This window comes from Sceloporus occidentalis, unplaced genomic scaffold (genome assembly GCF_023333645.1).
Source record: "Sceloporus occidentalis isolate IW3139 unplaced genomic scaffold, rSceOcc1.0.p SCAF_6, whole genome shotgun sequence".
Lineage (NCBI taxonomy): Eukaryota > Metazoa > Chordata > Lepidosauria > Squamata > Phrynosomatidae > Sceloporus > Sceloporus occidentalis.
The window spans coordinates 75,667,613-75,689,285 of record NW_028316986.1 but is presented as its reverse complement, the minus strand read 5'-3'; the positions used below and the strand labels follow the sequence as shown (position 1 = coordinate 75,689,285).

Genomic DNA, 21,673 nt, shown 5'->3' with positions numbered 1-21,673 from the left:
GGCCAAAGTATGACAGCCTCACTTTAATCATCTTGGCTTCCAGGGAGAGTTCTTCTTAGAACCCCCTCATTGTGACAAACACAGGGAGCTTTGACTTGGGATATTTTCTCCAGAATGCTTGCCTGGCCTCTTCACCTCTGGATATACACAACAGGAAAACATGTTTACATGTTATACTTCAAATACCTAGGATGGGCCTGTAGTTAAGTACAGTGGTACTTGCTTTATTGGTGGGCTAGACATCGGCAGTCTCAAGCATCCATGGATCGCCCTGCCCATTATTGCTTGTGGCAGCCACATGCACGTCATTGCCCACTGACTATAATAGGTCTTGTGCATGCTCATTTCTTTTTAATTGCAGGAGCCCGCAGAATTGAACTCCTGCAGATGGGAAGGATATGCTGTATATTACTCCTCTCTATTGTAATGCATGATTATATCATGACCTCGGTACAGGGGTGGGCATACTTAAGGCTGCAATATGGCTATGTATTTCTCACAGTCTGGGAAAGAAAGACCAGCCTCTCTAAACTGTAAGTCAGAACTCTGTATTGCATGTGTGTTATAGCATAGTTGCTATATCACTAATAGTGTTTGCATGGCCAAATAATGCAGCAGGTTACAAGTATTGTAAAGCACTGTAAAGTCTCAGCATAATCTACTTCATAGTCCTGAACGTAGGTGAATTGGAATTGTACAGAAGATTCCATTGTGCTAAAAAAATGAATGCACAGGGAGCAACCAAGTATGGCCACTAAAATATATGTAACATGTCATGTTTAAAACCAATCATTTTCTGTTGTCTTGGTATGAACTATTGTAACTGGAGAATAATGGTCATCAGTTGTGGGGCAGAAAATTTCTAAATTCTAACCAAGTGTTTCCCCAGCGGTAAACTGTGTGGTGTCACTGCTGATAGTTGTGTATATGTGGTTTCAGTCTTATGGCCTCAGCACTGTACAGTCATCCCTCCATTTTCACGGACTTTGAGTCTGCGGTCTCAGTTCTTTGCAGACTGGCAAGTGGGGTGGGTTAAAATGGCATGTGTGCCTGTGGCAACGCATGCCCATTCAAGCCAACGGGGCTTGAATATTTGCGAATTTCCATTTTCACGGGGGTAGGGTGGGTCCGGAACGGATTCCCCATGAAAATGAAGTTACTAATCGTTTCCTTCAAATATTTTGATATGTTATAATTTTCAGTTGTCTAGGAGATTATTTTATAATATCCAGTGGAAGAAGATAGTCTTAAACCGTCTGTGTTGGTCTTTGAACTGAAACACAAGAAATCAGCTTAACTTGCACCTGCCTGCTTCTAACCCTCTTTCCTATATGGATAGGGATGCCATAACCCGGCGGCCCCCGGGAAAAACCCGCTTTTGGGGGCCCCCTCCCGGTCCCGGTCTGGTTTGGCCCCCAGCCTGGGACCGCACAACCCACCTTCCCCCCCCTCCCTGCGCAGCCGCGCCACCCACCTCCTCCCCCGTTTCTCTTTCCCTCCTTGCCTTCCCAAACCGAAGGCAGCGCTGCCTTGGGCCTGGGAGGGCGAACGGGGGCACACCCGTGGCACACCTGCCATAGGTTCGCCATCACGGGTCTAGGAATAATGCCCAAATGTCCTCCATTTTGATCATGCCTAAGAAACATGCATTTATAGTAACATTTTTTAAAAACATCATTTTTTTCACATGTCCTCCATTTTAAAAAAAAATGTGCCCTACATTTGAAAATTTTGTCCTACATTTGTCCTGGTTAGGAGGTCCAGACTTATGGCAACCCTATATATGGAGCCAATTAGAAGTATTAAGTGGCCTCTACACCACCTTTGCTAGCTGAATTATGAGTGAACAAAGCTCTTATTTCTATTGATATAGGCCTAGATAATATAGGGCATTTAACAGCCAGGCTGAAGTCTAATCTGTTGAGGAATTGTTCTATTAATTAAGCTTCTGTGGTTAATTGAAATTAATATGCTTCTTTTGTTGATTAATTCAGAAGATCCATGATAAAGAGGACATGATTGTGAAAACAATTGAGGTGATAATGTTACTACAGATAATATTCCCAAATGAAAAATTAACAGAGAGACCTACAAGTTCCTTGTTTTAATTGATTTAAATACAGTCCGTCCTCGCCTTACGCGGGAATCCGTTCCGGATCCCTCCGCGTAAGACGAATTCCGCCTATGCTTGAGCCCCATTGGAAACAATGGGGCTTGTGCGTGGCGGCGCGGGCGCGCGTGGGGCGCAACGGGCACGCGCGCCCATTCAATTGAATGGGACGCGCTGCCCCTTCCGCCCCGTGCGCGCCCAGCAGCTTGAGCGCGTATGCTCAAGGCCGCGTAAGGCGTGCCCGCGTATGGCGCGGGCGCGCTGTACTCAAAGGACAGTCACTTAGCTTTTAAGTGCCCCCCCCTCTCTCTCTCTCTCTCTCTCTCTCTCTCTCTCTCTCTCTGTGTGTGTGTGTGTGTGTATTAGACATTAGATGAATATTTGCCTGTTCAGTGAGAAACTCATAGACTGTTGCATGATATATCTTCAGCTATCATAGCAAACAGAACTGCTCTGCTTTGTGTGGCTGCCTCAGTTGTTTTCATGGATGTTAATTAGTGCTTTCGGTGTCAAGGCTGACTGTATTGTTATGTAACGAAGCAATATTGGCTTTCATAGAATGTTGACTATGCTGCTGTGACAAAACAGTCTTCTCCCTTTGATAAGGGAAAAGATTTGGATGGATATTGGTGGAATTTCATTATTTAGGAACAAATTCATTAGTTGTAACTGTAATCAGCAGTTTGCTTTCATTTCCCCCTATTGAATTGCTTCTGCAGTCGGCACTTCTTATACACAGATTTTTTATACACGGATTAAAGCATCTACGGTTTGAAAATGTTCAAAAAAGTATAAATTTCAAATATCAAACATTAGGCGCAGTACAGACTGCTGAAAAATGGTGGCCTGCTGGCGCCTGTTTTTCCACCATAGGGGACGCTGCAGCTGCCAAACTGTGTGGTTTCCCTCTGGCAGAAAAAGAACCCGTGAATAGTGGGTTCTTTTTACGCTGCAAGGTTGATGTAACAAGTGGGCGCACTTGTTGTGTAAGTGCTGCGTGGCGCCATGCGGACATCGTGTGGCGCTTACGTAACAATGGTGGCGCCTGTGTATAAAGGGCGCTGCCATTATTACGCCCTCGTCATGTGCTAGGATTGCGGGGCATGTGGGCGCTCTGCCCCAAGGCAACCCTAGCAAGTGACAAGGGCGTCACACAGGCCCGTATGTACCGGGCCTTAATTTTCCAATTATTATAAGGAGCACCATTTTGCTATATCATTATATTTAATGGGACTTGAGCATCCATGGATTTTTTTTTATCCACGGGGGATCTTGGAACCAAACCCCAGCGTATTACAAGGGTCCACTGTAGTTTTAAAACAGGAGCGGCAATTTAAGATGTTGTTGGACTGTTGATCTTACCAACCCTAGCTAGTAGAACCAATAGTGAGGATTGCTTGGATTTGCAGATCAGCAACATTTGGAGGGCACACAACTTCTTACCTCTGTTTGAAACTGTTTCTATGCTTTATCAACATAATGAGTTGAAAGGTAGTTGTACTGAGGCTCCATGAGATCAGTGTCAAATGGTACGGTCGACCCTTGGTATCTGTAGACTTGCCATCCTTGAATTCAAGCATCCATGGATGGCAAGCCCATGTTAATAATAATAATAATAATAATAATAATAATAATAATAAGTTTATTTATATGCCGCTTTTCCAATTTTGATCAAAGCGGCATACAAGTTTGTCCTCAGTGTTGTCCTCAGTGTTGGCGTGTGCATGTGGCTGCGCTGCCATTAAGGACAACAGAGGAAGTTACATTGTCCTGAGTGGCAGTGTGTCCTTGCCATTTTTGACAGTGGGTGCTGCCTCTAATGGCAGTGCGGACATGTGCATGCACTGCCGTTAAAGCCCATTGTACCTAATCGTGTCATGGCTCCATGCATGTGCCGCCAGTGGGGACAACGAAACTTGAGCATCTGCTGATTTTCATATCTGGGGGCGGGGGTGGGGGGGCACAGATTCCAAGGGCCAGCTGTATCTTTTGATTTCTATAGAATTTTGCATTTTTAGAGTACAATGATGTAATGTGTATAATCTATATATCTAATCCCATAAATCTGTCATGAGCTGCAAAGGTTCTACATTTGCAGAATACAAATGAAATGTAAGCAAGCATTGGTCTTTTCTGTTTGGAAATGTTACTTTCTAGAGGCAGGTGACAGAGAAGTAGGTAATAGATCACTAATAAATTTTAGTAAGAAAAATAAGCCTCCTAAATCTATGTAAGAGGGATAAATGGTCAGTGTTCTAGGATGTTTATTCTTGATATTTATAGACTGCCCTGTAACAAAGTATCCAGGGCATCCTACCCTGACCTCTGAACATCATAATTATTGTATGCTTTATTTTCCTTTGGACAGGTAAAATCATAGTTGCCATAATCAATTTCACCACATTGGATTAGCTCACCCCCCTTTTTTTTCCTCCTTTTTTCCTGTAGGGAACAGTTTTGTGTGGAACATTCAAAAACTGGCTTAACAGATAGGGCAGTTGCTATTTTTCTCTGGATGGTACTTTTTACATTTTCATGTAGAAAAGGGGATTGGGAAAAATAAATAGTATAGTATTTTTCCCAGTTCCCTTTTCTAGATTGTGCGAAAGTGACCATTATTGTTCAGATGTAATGCCAAATCTCTTCCTCTTCTAATATAATCTGAACCTTTTCCAAAGTTCTCATTTGTTGCAAAACAGACTTTGTATCTGAACCATGGAAACGATGCCTTGGGCAAACCATAGTGTGCCTTGAAATCAGATCTGGAAACCACAATTTGAGCATAATTTCCTGTTTCATTACACTGGCAAACTGTGATCTGTCTGTAATTCTTCTGCTTCATTTGTTAGCAGCTACCCCGTTTGCTATGAAACTGGAAGTTAGGAAGAGCACAGAAGAATGAAATTAGTCCAAGATATGTTCATATAATGGCAAAAAATAATTTGGTATTGTATGTCAACTGAGTTACTATGTGAGACCTTTGCTACATGATCAAAGGTTTCCGTGTTCACTGGGGCCTTTGCTAAAGTGTTGATATTAATATCAAAAATAAATACATCTTCTGTTCTATTGTATTCTGTATATTCTGTTGTAATTGTCTCCTCTTCACTAAAAGAAAAGAGTCCATCAAGCTATGGACCAAGAACTATTCAGATTTTAGGTAAAAATAATGAGACTTTCCTTTTTTGGGTTTGTCACCTTGGATATTGCAAGTATTCCTTCAAATGGTACCATTTCTTGTTTCTTTCCTCTGGATTGTCTTTAGCGTTGTATCATTAATTCTACCCGATTACAAAATGAAATGTTGATGGTGGTTAGACAAAATGATAGCACAGGAAACAAAAAAACTAAATGTCTTATATGGGAGAAAAAGTGTGTGTTCACCTGGTATGGTGCAAGTGGACCTCTGCTTGTGCTGCATGATCTTCCCTCTTTCCTACAACTCTACAGTCCAAAACACATTGCAGAAATAACCCGGTTTGAGGCTGCTTTAATTGCCCTGGCTCAGTGCTAGGGAATTCTGGGAAATGTAGTTGTGTAAGACATTTAGCCTTTTCTGTCAGAGAGCTCTGGTGCCACAATAAAGTACAATTCCTAGGATTCCTTAGCACTGAGCCAGAGCAGTTAAAGTGGTCTCAAACTGGATTATTTCTACAGTGTGTTTTGGACCTACACCTCCAAATTGATTTTGAAGGAGTCTCCAGCATTTCAGAACAGATTTTTTGGGGGGAGGGGATGCAAGCGAGAAGGGGAATGCTCATGAGAGAAGGCCATTATTACATTTCATCCCATATTAGATCTTCTAACCATAGAAGGAAGCAGGATACATACCGTATATACTTGACTATAAGTCGACCTCATGTATAAGTCGAGGGCAAGTTTTGGGACCAGAATTATGGATTTTGCTATGACCCATGGATAAGTCGAGGGTAAAACTTAGGGGCATGTAATAAAGGATCTAAAGGATGAAGCAAAACAAAACAATGTCAAAGAACTTACAAAATTCCAGCAGACATATCTCTTTGTGCTCACTCTTAAGGCTGGATGGATGAGAGTGAAGAGGGAGTAATTGCTTCCAGGACAGATTATACTCTTGCTTTTCACAAGGGGATGATTCCTTCTTTTAAATAAGAGTTAAGATACAGTATTAACATTGACCCGTGGATTAGTCGTCTCAGGTTTTTTGGGTCAATTTTATGACCTAAATTTCTAGACTTATACATGAGTATATACAGTAGCTCAACACTCAGTAAATGGGAATTTTCTGACAACTAACCATCTATTTTATTTTATTTTATTTTTTGATCCCTTGAAGTTGTGCTTATGAGCTGATTATTTAACCAAAAGGGGGCAAGGTTGTAAGGAAGAAAGTGTACTTCTGAAGTTTTTAGTTCATCTCTCAAATCCTAGGAAAAGAGGAATGGAGTTGTACAGTTGGGGCAGGGGGGGACGAAGGGCAAGAAGTAACTATTTCAACAAGGCATCCTTGGGAAGAACCTTCTTGCTGTTACCCATTCCTGCACAACTTTGTGCTGTACTGAGAATTATTATCTTACAGTGAGCCTGGGAATTCTAATTTTATGATGTTCTTGGTCCCTTCTTGCTAGCCATTGTGCAAGATAGAGACGTCAGCTTTACACAGATCATTTGGGCAAAGTTTGCCTTATGTTTTTTTTTAAATAACATTGAAATTTATTTCTTGTTTTGAGATATTTTTCCTCAGTTTGAATCTGTTCCTGCCTTGCATAATTTCTTCTATTTTCACAGTTTAGAGATAAGGACTGATCCATGTGTCTTTAAAACAGCATGTATGCATAAGATACATGGGGTGTCCTGAATTTTGCATCCGTATAAAAAGTTGTGGGAGGGCAGAGCCCCAAAATAGCTCAGTGAAGACTGATTGTACTTGGTGAGAAAGGAATCCTGACTGATTATTGAAAGAAGAAAAAGAAAATGGAAAACAAGATGGTAGGAGGATCAGATTGTGGAAGAGAGATTGGCTAATCGACTGGAATAGTGAATAGGACTACTTCACACTGCAGTTGTTCATTAGAGGCTCCATTGCTTCATAATTTTAAAATAATTTGCTACATTTTAGGAAGAGTATAAATGGAATACAGTAATATGATTATGTTGTAGGGAATTTTGTAGGAACAGAGTGAATCTGAATTTGGGAGGATGATAGATACCAGGAAGATACTGCATTGTGGTTAGTTTGCATATTATTTTTTTTACCTGTGTCAGTAAATGTGGGATAGTTTCCCAAAAATATCCTGAACATGTTTATGAAATATTATTTTCATGCCTTGGACAAAATGCATATTACTACTGACTGGAGAGCAGAAGTTCACAGTGTTTAAACTTGGGGGTGGGGAATCAATATACAGCATAGTCAGTAGCACAAAGACCAAATTGCCCCTTCAGCTTTTAAGCAGTGTGACCAAGAGGCCTAGAGGGGTGCAAAACATCTGGTAGTGAAAGGACTTTGAGAAAAACAGCCACCCGTTCTGTGTAAAGACTGCTTGAAGTTGCAGCTGACGCTCTGATTTATAGCTCACTAGTTGATAAGCCATGGTTCTTTGGAACTGGATTTATAGTTTTAAAACAGTTGGTCAGCCATTGCTACTCTGTCCTTTAAGGCCTTTGAGATAACTTTTACTTTTTCTGAAGATGGCTAAATGGATGCAGTTCTTTCTTTTTTGCTTTAGATACAGTTGCTTGATTTTTGTCAGTCCAAAGTTCGGTTGTCTTAAAATACTGAATGATTTGAATGTGCTTCTCTTAAAGTTTACAACTGTGGAGAAAACAGAATGTGGAGGAAATGTATATTTATTAGTTTCTAATTGTGCCAGTTAGAGAGAACTAAGAGTTCTGATTATATTTTTCTGTTGTGGGAACATGAAGAACTGCCAGAAATGTTAACTGACTTTATTTAGCTGGTGATCTCAGAGGTACAGAAGTTTGGTAAGTGCTTAAGTACTCTAAAAATTCTGCTTATGGCAAGAATTAGAAGCAGTTCATTTTTCTTCCTTTCCCTTTTATGTTTAGGCAGAAAGTATACATTTTCAGTGATTTCACCCACTATATCACTTTCTAGTGACTGCCCACTATGACATTTAAGATCTTCTTCCATTGATGAACTTCTGTAGTTGTTGTTTTTTAAAAAAAGGGTGTCAATCGTACAATGAAATAACTATAATAGCCTGCAGATAGGGTGGAATTGGAATTTATCAGGATTAAAAAACACAAACTACTTGATTGCTTACTTATGTAAGATATTTCTTGTCCTACCTTTGTATTCAAAACAGCTTGCAATTAACAAATCAATACTTTGTTGTTGTTCTTAACTGCCCTTGAGTTGAACCCCGACTTATGGCAACCCTGTACATGAGACATCTCAAAGTCCCCTCTGTCATTCACTGCTCTGCTTAGATCCTGCAAACTCAAGCCTGTGGCCTCCCTGATTGAGTCCATGCATCTGGCATGCAGTCTTCCTCTCTTTCAACTAAATACCTTCTACTTGCATCCTTCCGAGGTCGCTAAAATGAGTACCCAGACTGTTGGGAGCAAATTAGCTTACTTGCTAATTAGCTTACTTGCTGTTCACCGCTATGATCTTTGGAATAGCGGTATATAAATAAAACAAATTATTATTATTATTATTACTTTATCTAGCATTATTGTCTTCTCTAATGAGTTATATCTTCTCATGATGGGGCCAAAGTACAACAGTCTCAGTTTAGTCATCATGGCATTTTGAGTAAATTTAGGTTTGATTTGCTCTAGGACCCATGTATGGTACTGCTACACTAAACAGTGTTAAGTTTTAAATATAGTCTGCCCTTGACATTCATGGGGGTTAGTGGTGCAAGACTCTTGTGAAAGTGGGAAAAAAACCCCTCTAATATGGGGGGCAAAGCCCAGGAGAGAGGAGGAAGAGCATCCGCACCCTTCCAAACTGCTGTGGTCCTGGGCTTGGCTTCCCCCTTCCTGTTGGGAGGGAGAAAAAGCCCAGGACAGGGGGAGGATGGCACACATACTCTTTCAAGCTGTGCCCATCATGAGCTCCCCCCCTCTCCTGCCAGGAGCACATGCACACCTATCCAGGCCATGTGGGACAGCACTGTCAAACCTCTGAATAATCAAATCTGAAAATGTTAAACCTGCAAATATGGAGGGCCAACTGTACTTTTTCCTTAGATTATATTGGTTATTCTATGTAGAGAGAGTTCCCCTTGCTTCTCTGCATGTGGTCTTCCTCTCTTTCTGCATCCTTCCACTTTTCCAAGCATTATTATTTTTTTCCATCAAGTCATGCCTTCTCATGATGTGGCCAAAGTACGATAGCCTCAGTTTAATCATCTTGGCTTCCAGGGAGATTTCAGGCTTGATCTGTTAAGGACTCATTTGTTTATCTTTTTGACTACCCATGGTATTGCAAGCACTCTTCTCCAGCACCTCATCTCATGAATTGATTTTCTTCTTATCTGCTTTTTACACTGTCCAGCTCTCATATCTGCACATTTTGATGGCGAATATAATGGCTTAGACGATTCTGATTTTAGTGTTCAGTTGTATATTTTTACTCTTTAGGATCTTGTCTAATTCCCATGCCTAGTTGTCTTCTGATTTCTTAGCTGCAGTCTCCATTGTGATCAATGTCTGAACACAGTGGCATATGAAATATTTAAGTATTTCAATTTTCGTATTGTCTAGGTTGAATATATATAGATCTTCTGTGGTCATTATTTTTGTATTCTTTATGTTCAGTAGTAAGCCTGCCTTTGCACTTTCTTTTTTACCTTCCTTAATAATCGTTCCAAGCCTGTGATGTTTTCTGATAGTAGTATGGTGTCATCCACATATCTTACATTGTTGATGTTCCTTCCTACAGACTTCACTCCTCCCTCTTCTAAACCTGCTCTTCATATGATATTTTTAACATACAAGTTGAACAAATTGGATGATAACACACATCCCTGTATGACCCCTTTGTCAGCTGAACGCTATTCTTTCCCCCCATATTCTGTTCTAACAGTGGCCTCTTGTCAGATTTCCTAAATCCACTTGCACCTCTGGGACTTGTTTCTCCATGTATGAAGAGTTGATGTTGCAGAATTTTGTGCATAATTTTGCTTGTACGGGAGATTAATGTTATGGTTCTATAGTTGCTGCATTCTATTGTGTCTCTTTTTTTTGTGGAGGAGTGTGTGTGTATATTTATTATTTTCAGTATTTTGCTCACCATTTTGTCTTCAGGTATTTTCACCCTGGATTGTTTTGCAGCTGATAGGCTTAAGAAGAGATCAAGAAAACATTTATTCTACCTCTGGAAGGTTATCAGATAATTACAGTAGGGGGACTTTGGTATGTTTCTCAGAGATGTGAAGTCAAAGGCTTTCAAGGCTGGTATCCATAGTTTTTTGTGGGTTTTTTGGGTTATGTGGGCATGTTCTAGAAGAGTTTATTCCTGACGTTTCGCCAGCATCTGTGGCAGGCATTTTAGAGAATGCTGGCATGGAAGAGAGTGAGGTGTGTGTGTGTGTGTGTGTGTGTGTGTGAGAGAGAGAGAGAGAGAGAGAGACTTTGGGTAGGGAGGAGTGATTTCCATGTTCCATAGCATTGAGTCATGGCAGTTAAAGTGGTCCCATTCTGCATTATTTCTGCAGTACAGATGAGGCCATTATCTTCCTCTTCTTCATCATCTTCCTGGGAATTGTAGGAGTTGTAGTTTTGTGAGAGCTTCTCTTTCAGAGAGCTCTGGTGTCACAATGAAGTACAAATCCTAGGCTTCCATAGTATTGAGCCATAGGAATTAAAGTGGTGTCAAACTGCATTATTTCTATAGTTCAGATGCAACCAAAGTTATAATACTGGGTAAATCTTCATGGTTTTTTAGACATATACTGTGATGCTTTGATTGAGAGTTTCTGCAAGGCAGGGGGTTGGACTGGATGGGCCTTGTGGTCTCTTCCAACTTTACGATTCTATGATTCTATGATGCATTGAGCACCCAGATCTGTAGCGAAATTTAATCTGATTGATGTCATTTCTCATTCTAGGGTAATTACTAGTTCTTTTAGAGCTCATGCCCCTCCCATGCAGCCTCTTTCTAATCTGTAACTATCCTGAGCTATTCTACCTTCTTACCACTTCTGAGCTGACTTTATCATGACAGAGAGGATTTTCCCACTCCCTTCCTTATTAGCCTGACAGATGGTTACATGACAAGTCAGTTCACTTTCTCTGAAACATAAAATAAGAACTTGCTCATTTATCTTCTTTATCCATTTGTCTGGGCTTACATGGTGATCTTTAGAATAACCTTAAGGCTTTTACAGAACAGATATTTTTGCACTAGATTAATGACCACTTAAAGCCTAATACATTTTAAATGTGCATTCAGATGCTTCAAAAACATTTGATCATGAGCAGTACCTAGCTTTTTATGTTTAGTCATTTAAATAAATCCTGAAAATTCTAGAGTAGGGGCAGCATTATCTAAAATGTTTTATCATGATTCATTATATTGTTGTCCAAAGGATGTTATAAGTGGGAGGAGAGGGTAATGTGGATTTTCACATGAGTTCATGTGTCCTTACAACTTGCACATTGAATTTTGCACCTGATACTCATCTAGTGTAAATCCTTTTGCTTTTCTAAAAGGAAGTACAGTAATGGTCTTACTTACACCATTATTTTGTCTATAAGAATGCACATCTTGTTAACTGTTCTGTTAATAGGTTTCATTTGGTTTACTGGTGATAATAAAAACTATTTTATGCAAACACTGTCCTTAATGTTAATGGGACATACTGCTTTTAATGTGAGCTCTTCATCCTATTGCAAGGGCATTGCTTGTATTCTTTTTGCATTTTCACAGTGCATGTCTGTAATCACATACAATATTCAGTAACTACTAAGTATTTATGCACAAGTTTTTATTGTTTCTATAGCACTGGTTGTAGCCGGAAACATAGATGATAGCATAATACTATAGGAGATCTTTAAGATAAAGGAGATCTTTAAGATAAAATTCTTCACTTCTAGTTATGATGTATGTTTTCTAGATGTTTTAGATGTTCTAGATGTTTTAGTTATTTTATTGAACTAATAATAATGTCAGTGTTTTATTGATTGTATTTTATATCTGTACTGTGTTATTTTATTGATGTAATCCTACCTCGATCTGCAGGGAGAGGCATGAAAATACAAATACAAATTATTATTATTATTACTATAACCACAGAAGGCTTGACTTTTGTTACCTTAGCTGTTGTCTGATGGTGAGCTGTACAGTCCAGTTGTTTTACAGGTCCCCTCTTGTACCTTTTGCTGCAGCTATGACGTAAGCAGCTGTGGGGCTATAGTGAAGCACATGGCTTCTCTGGTCTCATAGCCACAACAGGTGCCGAAGGGGACAGTATACTGCTCTGTCCGCATATCAGCTTCTGCTGTCCTTGCTGAAATTGTTGCTGCTAAACTAGTAGCACCCCATGGTGACATCAGGCTTCCTAGTTTCAGCAGTTGTGGTAGGAATAGTAGAAGCTCCTGTGTAATAGAGGCACATTTTTCCTAATGCAGCTCTTACTGTAGCTTTTCCATTGTCTAGTGTTGGCTTTTATGATTGCAGAAGTAACTAAAGATGATGAGGTTGTAGTATGGTGTGCAGAATCTAGCTTGCCAAATGTAACTGCTCCTGTAAATCCACTTAAGACTGATAAATGTTCCTGGAGAGAAATCAGTGTGATCTTCTATTTTCATAAGTTGATGTTCAATAAAACAATAATTGGAAAGAAGCTTGGATTATTTTGAATTGTACACTATAAACTGGCAACACCAAGGCTGTTACAAATGAAAAGCTTGGCTAAAAATGGAGTAATCACTAGCCAAAGTTGAAAAGAAAAATAAAACAGAGAGAGCAATTTAACGGTGAAATTGGTTGTTTTCACTTGTCCTCATGGCAGGGAGTTGGACTGGATGGCCCCTGTGGTCTTTTCCAACTCTATAATTCTATGATTATGAGATATGAGAGTCATGATTAAACATGTAAATAGTATTACTTTATTGTTCTGTGCCTTCAAATCATTTCCAACATATGGCAACCTTAAGGCGAACATGTCATGAGGATTCCATGGCAAGATTTGTTCAGAGTGAGTTTTTCTTTGCCTACCCCAAGACTGAGAAAGTGTGACTTGCCCAAGGTCACCCAGGAGATTTCCATGCCCAACCAGGAATTCAAGCTCCGGTCTCCACAGAGTCATATTTCAATGCAAATAGTATGTGCGCGCTTTACACAGCTTCCAGAATATGCTGGAAGCCGCGACGGAAGGAAGGGAGGCGCACGCTGGAAGAAAACAATGGTGCATGCTCCCGTGGTGTGTGCCCTGCATGGCGGTGCCATGCCGCCATGGGCACGAACTCTATTCGTTTGAGTAGGGCTTGAGCATCCGCGTTTTTCCCTTATGTGGGGGGGGGGGGGGAGGATCTGGAATGGATCCCCCGAATAATGGAAGGGTGAACTGTATTACCATACAACTACATTCTTTATGTGAAGATACAAAGAAGTGACTCAGTTCTAAGTTATTCTATGAGAGAACTACATCAAATGAAACACGAATGAGTGAAATATAAGCCTGATACAAACGGGCACCTTGTGGTGCCCTCGGGCCAAAACTAGGGCTCGGGAGTGCGCAGCAACCACATGCTCCCGAGCCCTAGTTCATGTGGACAGCACCATTGGTACACAGCACCGTCCACACAGCGCACCTATCGATGACGTCACATGCCCACCGCATCCAACTGTGTGGCGCCTGTGTGACGTTACCCAACACCCCAGGTCAGAAATAGCGGCTTGGTGGCATTGCAGCAAGGAGCTCAATTTCGGAGTTCCTTTTTCCTGCGGATCGTTGCCATGGCCATATGGTTGCCACGAGGAGGTGAATCCTGTTGAAGCCCCATGGAAACCAGACTTTATGTTTGTATATGCTGTTGGAAGATAAATTTGCCCCAAACAGTGGTTGGGCTTTCTATAAAGCTGAAAAAAGCCACATCTGAAAGCTCATTCCAGAATCAAATAAGGTGTTAGGCACTGTTTTAAAGAATTTGGTTGACTTTTATATTTTTTTATGCTTAACAGTGGACCCTTGTTATACTCTGGGGTTTGGTTCCAAGATCCCCATGGATAACAAAATCAGTGGGTGCTTGTCCCATTAAATATAATGACATAGCAAAATGGTGTCCCTTATAAAAAAAATTGGAAAATCAAGGTTTGATATTTGAAATTTATACTTTTTTGGAACATTTTCAAACTGTGGATGCTTGAATAAAAAAATCTGTGTATAAGAAGGGCCAACTGTAGAAGCTTTAGGGATCATTGTCAGACAACTTCATAGCTACCATAGCTACTAGTTCAGTGCTTCTATTTCCTTTCTTGGGTCTGATGAAAATGAAAAACAGCAAGGAAGCAAGAGAGAGATGTGTATCACCTGCATCCCGTATCCTCAGATGACCTGACCCTGTGGTTTCATCTAGAATAGATGTTGAACAGCATTGGGGAAAAGATGGAAGCCACAAGCAGGACCAAAGCATCATTTGTTTGGGAGCCAGTACAGACATGCAACATGTGCCCCCTTCCCACACTAGTCCCACAGTCCATCATCTGCATAATACAATCTGTTGAGACATGAGAATACGTATTTGTTTTAATTCTGAAACCACTGTTATATGAATTCTATATTTCTGAAGTACTTTATTTATTTATTTAAATTTTTACGTTCTGCTTACACCAGAGGATTACATAGCAACGCACAGTAAGATCAATTGAAACCTTGACAAACTGTAAGAATAACTACAACAGACTAAAATAATTTAAAATGATTTAACATGTGAAACAAAGTGGTTTAAAATGAGTTAAAACAGTTTAAGATAATTTAAAACCACATATTTGCAGATTTGGACAAAATCAATTCGGTTCCAGAAGGCTTTAGTAAAAAGCCAGAGTGCAAAGTCTAACAGGTTGGCAGTTTAATTTCAGCTCTACTGGATTTGCAGTAGACTTCTGCATCACTGCTTCTAGATTCAATTTACAAGAAAAGAGTTTTCACACAAACATTAGGAAGAACTTCTTACTGTAAAAGCTATTTGGCATTGGAATAAACTGCTTGGAGAGAGTTAGACTTTCCATCTTAGGAGATCTTTGAATTGAAGTTGAATAGGCATTTTTCAGGAGTGTTTTAGTTGTGTATTCCTGCATGGCAGCGGGTTGGACTAGGTGGCCCTTGTGATCCCTTCTAATTATATGGTTCTATTGTGACAAACAGAAGTGATGTTACCTGTAGCCAGAAATCACTTCTCATCACTTCTGTATTTTTTTCTGTTCTTTTTTGCCTTTTTTCCTGTTGTGCATTTGGGCACAAAGTTTATCACCAAAACGTTTTGGGTTGAAAAACATATTTTTACATCTGAAAAAAAAAATGTCTGTGGTGGGCCTCCAGGACTGTCGGGGGCTGCAAAACTTCTGAGAGCTGTGTGCAGTCTGTGGGCCATGCAATTTGTCCCCTTAGTCTTGAGTCTTCTTCGTAGTTGTAAACACGGCCTGAAGCAAATGGGAGGTAAGGAGTGGCCTCTGGCCATGATCGGGCTGCAATTGGCCCAGGACTGTGGCGACTGCACAGTCCACTTTCAAAGCGGGCTGCTGTGGTGGTCCCAAATGGTCCCAAATTTGCTTTGCTTCATCTTCTAGATCCTTTGCTATATACCCCTAAATTTTACCCTCAACCTATCCATGGGTCATAGCAAAATCCTTAATTTTGGCCCTAAATCTTGCTCTCGACTTATAAATGAGGTTGACTTATAGTCGAGTATATACAGTATATATGATTTGGTAGTAAATTCTATCTCTATTGTATGTAAGTGTGCATTTTCTAAGAAGCTCACCCATTTGGTGTAGATATGCATGTTTAAGTAACGAAGTGCATTTCTAATACTTGTTCATATTAATCTTATTCATGCTGTAGGAACTTGTGATACATACTGCTTTCTGCAAACATGGATGTGTGTGAGAACTGTAAGAATATTAGCATATCTAGCTTCCTGTTGGGTAGCAAATGGTAGCAGAAAATTCTTACAGTCCTAATTTAATACATAGTCTTTTCCAACCAAAAACAAACTGTCCTATTAAAAATGGGGAGGGAAAAACATTTTGTTGGGAGAGCCACTGTATTTCATACAAGAGTGGCAAGAGTACGGAAAGTTGCCATTGTTGAAGTGGAGACATGGTAATGGGCTTCCGTTTCTACATTGACCTCTATATCTTAATTCGTTTGACTTCTTAGACAGGAGAACAGGCCTCAAGATGTCACTTGCAAGGTCTCAGAGTCTGATCCTGAGGAGTTATCAGATGAAGCAAGTGCTGAAACCTTCTATGGGACCTCTCCTCCTAGTACACCACGGCAGATGAAACGCTTGTCAACAAAACACCTGAAAAGTAATGTAGGGAGACCTACAAGCCGCTCTGCTTTGAAAGGTATGTACAAGAATATTCTGTAGGTTTGTATTCAAAGACCGGTGAAAACAATAGTGAAAATGTTTACCTGTCTTGCCACTTCTCCCATGCTCTTCGCTTAAGTAATGACTTGAGACCTGTTTCTGTATTTTCATTTACCTTGCAAAAAATGTATCGTACAAGTAATCAAAAGGTGCCATTACCTACCACTAACTAGCCTTTCAGTGTAGCAGTGGCTGGAATGTTAATGCTGTGTGAGCAGGAAGAAGGATAAGTAGGTGAGGTCAGTCTATTCCCTATTCTTCCTTTCAGTCTGGTGGTTACTACACTTCTGCCACCTTGAGGTGAAGCCTTCTACTCTCCTCCATCACACATGTAGTATCTATGGAAACTTATTTTTCTTCCCAAGGCTCTGTTGTTGATGTGGAATGGCTGAGCCCCTAGGTTCTCCCATTTTGAAAATACCATTTTGCTGCTTACCACGTTTCAGGTAGAATGTGGGGAATTAAGAAAATTGGTGGATAGCCACAATTGTGATATGTAACAACAATAATGATAGATGCTCTTTCTCAAACTGCCCCCTGGTGGCTAGTGGGGAGAGAAATCTCTGCTGTTACAGTTGTTCAGAGATAAGTGTGAGATTCCCTTTGTGGTCCATGTGCCATCTCAGTTTCATCTGGGGCATGCTGACTCTTAAAAGAGTCAGCTGAATATGCTTAGTATCTCTCTTTCCTTCCCCATGCTTTCTCTGGGAAACTGTTAAAGTGAGGAGGTATGGCAACATCACCTTCCCCCACTTTTTCTAATCCCACATGGACCTAGGGGGCTGAAATGTGGCCTGCTGGCCTCAAAGATTTCCTGTTCCTGCCATATCTGTAACCCTGGTTGTATTTGAGGAGCAGCCCAGGATCTTGGATACCTCTGTATCAGACTCTGAAGACCTAAGCTAGACAGACAGGTTGCAGCTACAGTAATTTCCTCCTTCCCTTGCAGTCCAATGATGCCTGTGTAGTGCAAGCGGACCTGATGTACTTTTATTCCCCACTCATGTGTAAGATGATCCTATGCAAAAAGCAGTCGCTAAAATAAACCTTTTTTGATAAACTTATTCTAGAAAATATATCTGCGACCTCACTATTTTCTATTTATAGAACCTGCAATGTCAAGTGTGTTTTCCATCCAACCTTATTTTCTCTGGACTGTCAGTTGGTCACTGATTTCAGCTGTGGTGTGCGGCAAAAGAGATAATTATAATGTGAAGTCAATTCTTATCATTACAATTAGCAGAGCAGAATGTTTCCATTAGTATGGTTTCGGACTTAAACATATTATTTCAAACACTCCACAGTATAATTATGTCTGCCTTTATAGTTACAAAATGACTCAGCATTGTTTTGATTTCTGTGATGGAAATGTGTTCCAGTATTTTTCCCCCCCTGTGGTATTAATTATTGCTATTAAATCATTTGTGGCTATACAGCAAAATACACCTTTTCAGTTGTTAAGCTAGGTTGTGGTTTAATATGAATAGCTAAGAATGTAGAAAACAAAAAGTCCAGAAATGTGTGACATCTACATCAAGGAACTAGACCATTTTGACAAAATTCTTATGCACTTGAAAAAAAAATAGTAGTAACACAAAGAAGTTAATTAAGGGAGCAGTTGTATGCCACTGTGTCTCCAAGTCAACCTCAACGTGTGACAATCGCTCTTGTAGGGTTTTTTTTGTTTCTAAAATTTATTCAGAGAAGGTTTGCCATTGAGAAAGTGTGACTTTCTCAAGGTCACCCAGTGGGTTTCCCTGGCAGAACAGGGATTCAAAGCTTCGTGTCCTGGACTTGTAGCCCAACACTTACACCACTATAGTATACTAGAGTTCAAGAAGTCAGATTTACAAATACACAGTGATTGGGAGCTTTTGCTGATGCACCTGTGCTACATATTTAATTATGTGGGGTTTAACTGTGCTTTATTGCCATGACCCATTTTAACTGAGGCAACCACTAAAGACCAGCTTTTCAAACACAATTTTTAATATTTTGCTTATGATTATAAAATTGAAAACTCATAGGACGAATATTTGAATGCCACTTGTGTTATATGTGAAACCCATTGATTTCTGAATTCATTGTATAATTTTAGCAGACTGTTATGAATAGAAACCTCTAGGACTATTTTTATCCATGTAGCGTGTCACAATTAAAACTGAAAATTCATAGTGATGTGAGGAATAGAGAGAAAGTATTAGTAGGGTGTTTTTTTTTTAATGAACTCTGCCCCACTCTTTGGTTTCAACAAATGCTTTTTGTTTTATGATTTTCAGAGAAGATGAGCTCACCAAACCAGCTGCCTAGCAAAGACAGTATCAAAACCATTGAGAACCCAGAAGAACACAGCTATAAGCAGGGGAAAAAGATCCGAGCCACCTTAAGGACAACAGAGAGGGATCACAAGAAAAACGTACAGTGCTCATTCATGTTGGACTCAGTCAGTGGGTCCTTGCCAAAAAAGTCAATTCCAGATGTTGATCTCAATAAGCCTTACCTCAGCCTTGGCTGCAGTAATGCAAAGCCTCCAGTATCTGTACCTGTGCCTATCGCCAAAACTACACGACAGACTTCTCGAACTGATTACCCAGCAGATCGCTTGAAGTTCTTTGAAACCCTACGACTTTTGTTAAAGCTTACCTCAGTTTCCAAGAAAAAGGACAAAGAACAGAAAGGACAGGAAAGCACTTCCTCTGTTGAGTTAAACCGATCCAATGAATTGATCTGGCTTGAACTCCAAGCTTGGCATGCAGGCCGGACTATTAAGGACCAAGATTTCTATTTGTACACAGCTCGACAAGCCATCCCAGATATTGTCAATGAAATCCTTACTTTCAAAGTGAACTATGGGAACCTCTCCTGTGTAGGAAATGGAGCCAGTCTTAATGGTACATCGGGAAGACTATGTAAAGCAGCCCATGGAGCTAGTGCCATGGGCTACTCAAGCTACCATGAACATCTCCATCACCAGCGGGTTTCATTTGAACAGGTAAAGCGGATAATGGAGCTGCTAGAATATGTAGAAGCACTTTATCCATCTCTGAAGGCCCTTCAAAGTGACTATGAAAAATATGCTGCAAAGGATTTTCAGGACAGGGTGCAGGCACTCTGTCTTTGGTTAAACATTACAAAAGACTTAAACCAGAAACTAAGGATTATGGGAACTGTTTTAGGCATAAAGGATCTCTCTGACATTGGCTGGCCAGTGTTTGAAATCTCCTCCCCTCGTCCATTCAGGGACAGTGACCCAGAGGATGAGGATGAGGATAGAGAAACTTCATGGGCCTGTACAGAGGAAAGTGAAGATGAAGAACAAATCTCAGAGGAGAGTGTGGAGGAACTTAGGCAAGCCATTCAGAATAATTTCCCTAGTAGGGCAAATTTTTACTTTGATCCACAGGACCATTTGTCAAGAAAACTTGATAGGCTTGAATCTGAGGACGACTCAATCTGCTGGGCTGGCACAGAGTGCAGTGGCGAGGCAGGCTGCAGCAGACACTGTTTGACCTCTATTTATAGGCCATTTGTAGATAAAGCATTGAAACAAATGGGGTTGCGAAAGCTAATTTTAAGACTGCACAAGTTAATGCATGGTTCCTTGCAAAGGGCTCGAATGGCATTGATAAAGAGTGATCAGCAGTTGGAGGTAGGTTTGGGAAGATAGATGTGTCAGTTGCTTGTTTTCTCTGGTATCATCATCATCTTCATCATCATCACCACCACCACATTGTTGTTGTTGTTTTCATATATCTTGTGCCTTTCCTCCATTCTGGAATCCAAAGTGTCGTACAGCATGATAAAACCAATGCAGATTGAAAACTTACAAAAATATTGGTGAAATATATTAAAGTTATTTTAAAATGTTACTAAACAATATATGGAATTAAAACCATTTAAAATTCATTAAAAGACAGAATATAAAAACCAGCAAAATAGTATACCATTAAAAGCCAAATGGATTGAATTCCTAAAAGTCATTTGGAACAGACAAATGTTCATTTGCCATTGGAAGGAGAGTGAGGATGAAGCCTCCTTAGGGAGTGAATGTCAAAGTCTGGAAGCAGTCAGTAAGAAGGCTTTTTTCTTTGTTTTCTCCTATGGGGTTTTCAGGTAATAGTTCTGTTGTTCTGGTTTTCCCTTCAGAATCATATATATTATATATGTGTAAATAGTTGTAAGTATGAAGTGCCTAGTTAATGAGTAATTGAAATGAAGTGAAATTTATTGCTAAAAGCTATAAGCCATTGTAGTTCCATATATTTTAAATCAGAGGGCCAGATGGCAAAATCATATTTTAAAATTTGGCACCAAATACAAAATAGAGATAATAAAACAAAAATTGCCAAGAGTATAAAAATATAACAAGTTAAAACATTATTCCAGCAAACCAGCACAATAGAAATCTTAACTAATGATTTTGATATCTAATTCTTAATATACTTGCAGCCAGAGCAGATTTTGTCAAACCAAATTAAACAGTTGGTCAAGGAAAAAAATCCTTCCTACAAGTGGGGGATCTATCCATGCTCTCTAGTACAGCATTTCCTCCATGACACCCAGTATACAAGACATTCTTTGGAAGGAAGAGGTAATATATACATTGTTGCCCACCAATAACACACAGATTTGCTCAAGAAGTGAATGATTAGCTGGGGAATGGAGAATATAACTAGAAACGTTTTCCTTGGAGATATGTATAGAGGACATTTCAGAAGATAGCATTATAAGTCCTCCACTTCCCCAAACTTGCAAATGCAAATCCTTTCGATCACAGGGATTTTGTTACATCTTCTTTTCAAATAAGCAGTTGGCATACGCTGAAATCGCACTGCTATATACGCCATTCATAGTAGTGTCAGTGTAAGATCAAAAAATAATACTCCCTTCCAAAGAAGGTTTTGCATAGTGGGTACCATGGGGAAATGACTGTATTAGAGAGTATGGATAGATTCCCCCACTTGTAGGTGGGATAATTTTTTTTCTTGATCAATTGTTTAATTCTGTTTGAAG

At 40.0% G+C, this 21,673-nt stretch overlaps 1 protein-coding gene across 5 annotated transcripts in view; it reads left to right on the top strand.

Annotated features, from left to right (window-relative positions):
• Positions 1–21,673, top strand: part of MAP3K4 (mitogen-activated protein kinase kinase kinase 4) — a 73,905-nt gene that overhangs the window by 8,979 nt on the left and 43,253 nt on the right. For all 5 annotated transcript variants that reach the window (XM_089530091.1, XM_089530089.1, XM_089530088.1 and 2 more), the window contains exons 2-3: positions 16,447–16,637; positions 18,940–20,309. In XM_089530091.1, the coding sequence (XP_089386217.1) occupies positions 16,447–16,637; positions 18,940–20,309 (1,561 nt within the window). The remainder of the gene's footprint in view (positions 1–16,446; positions 16,638–18,939; positions 20,310–21,673) is intronic.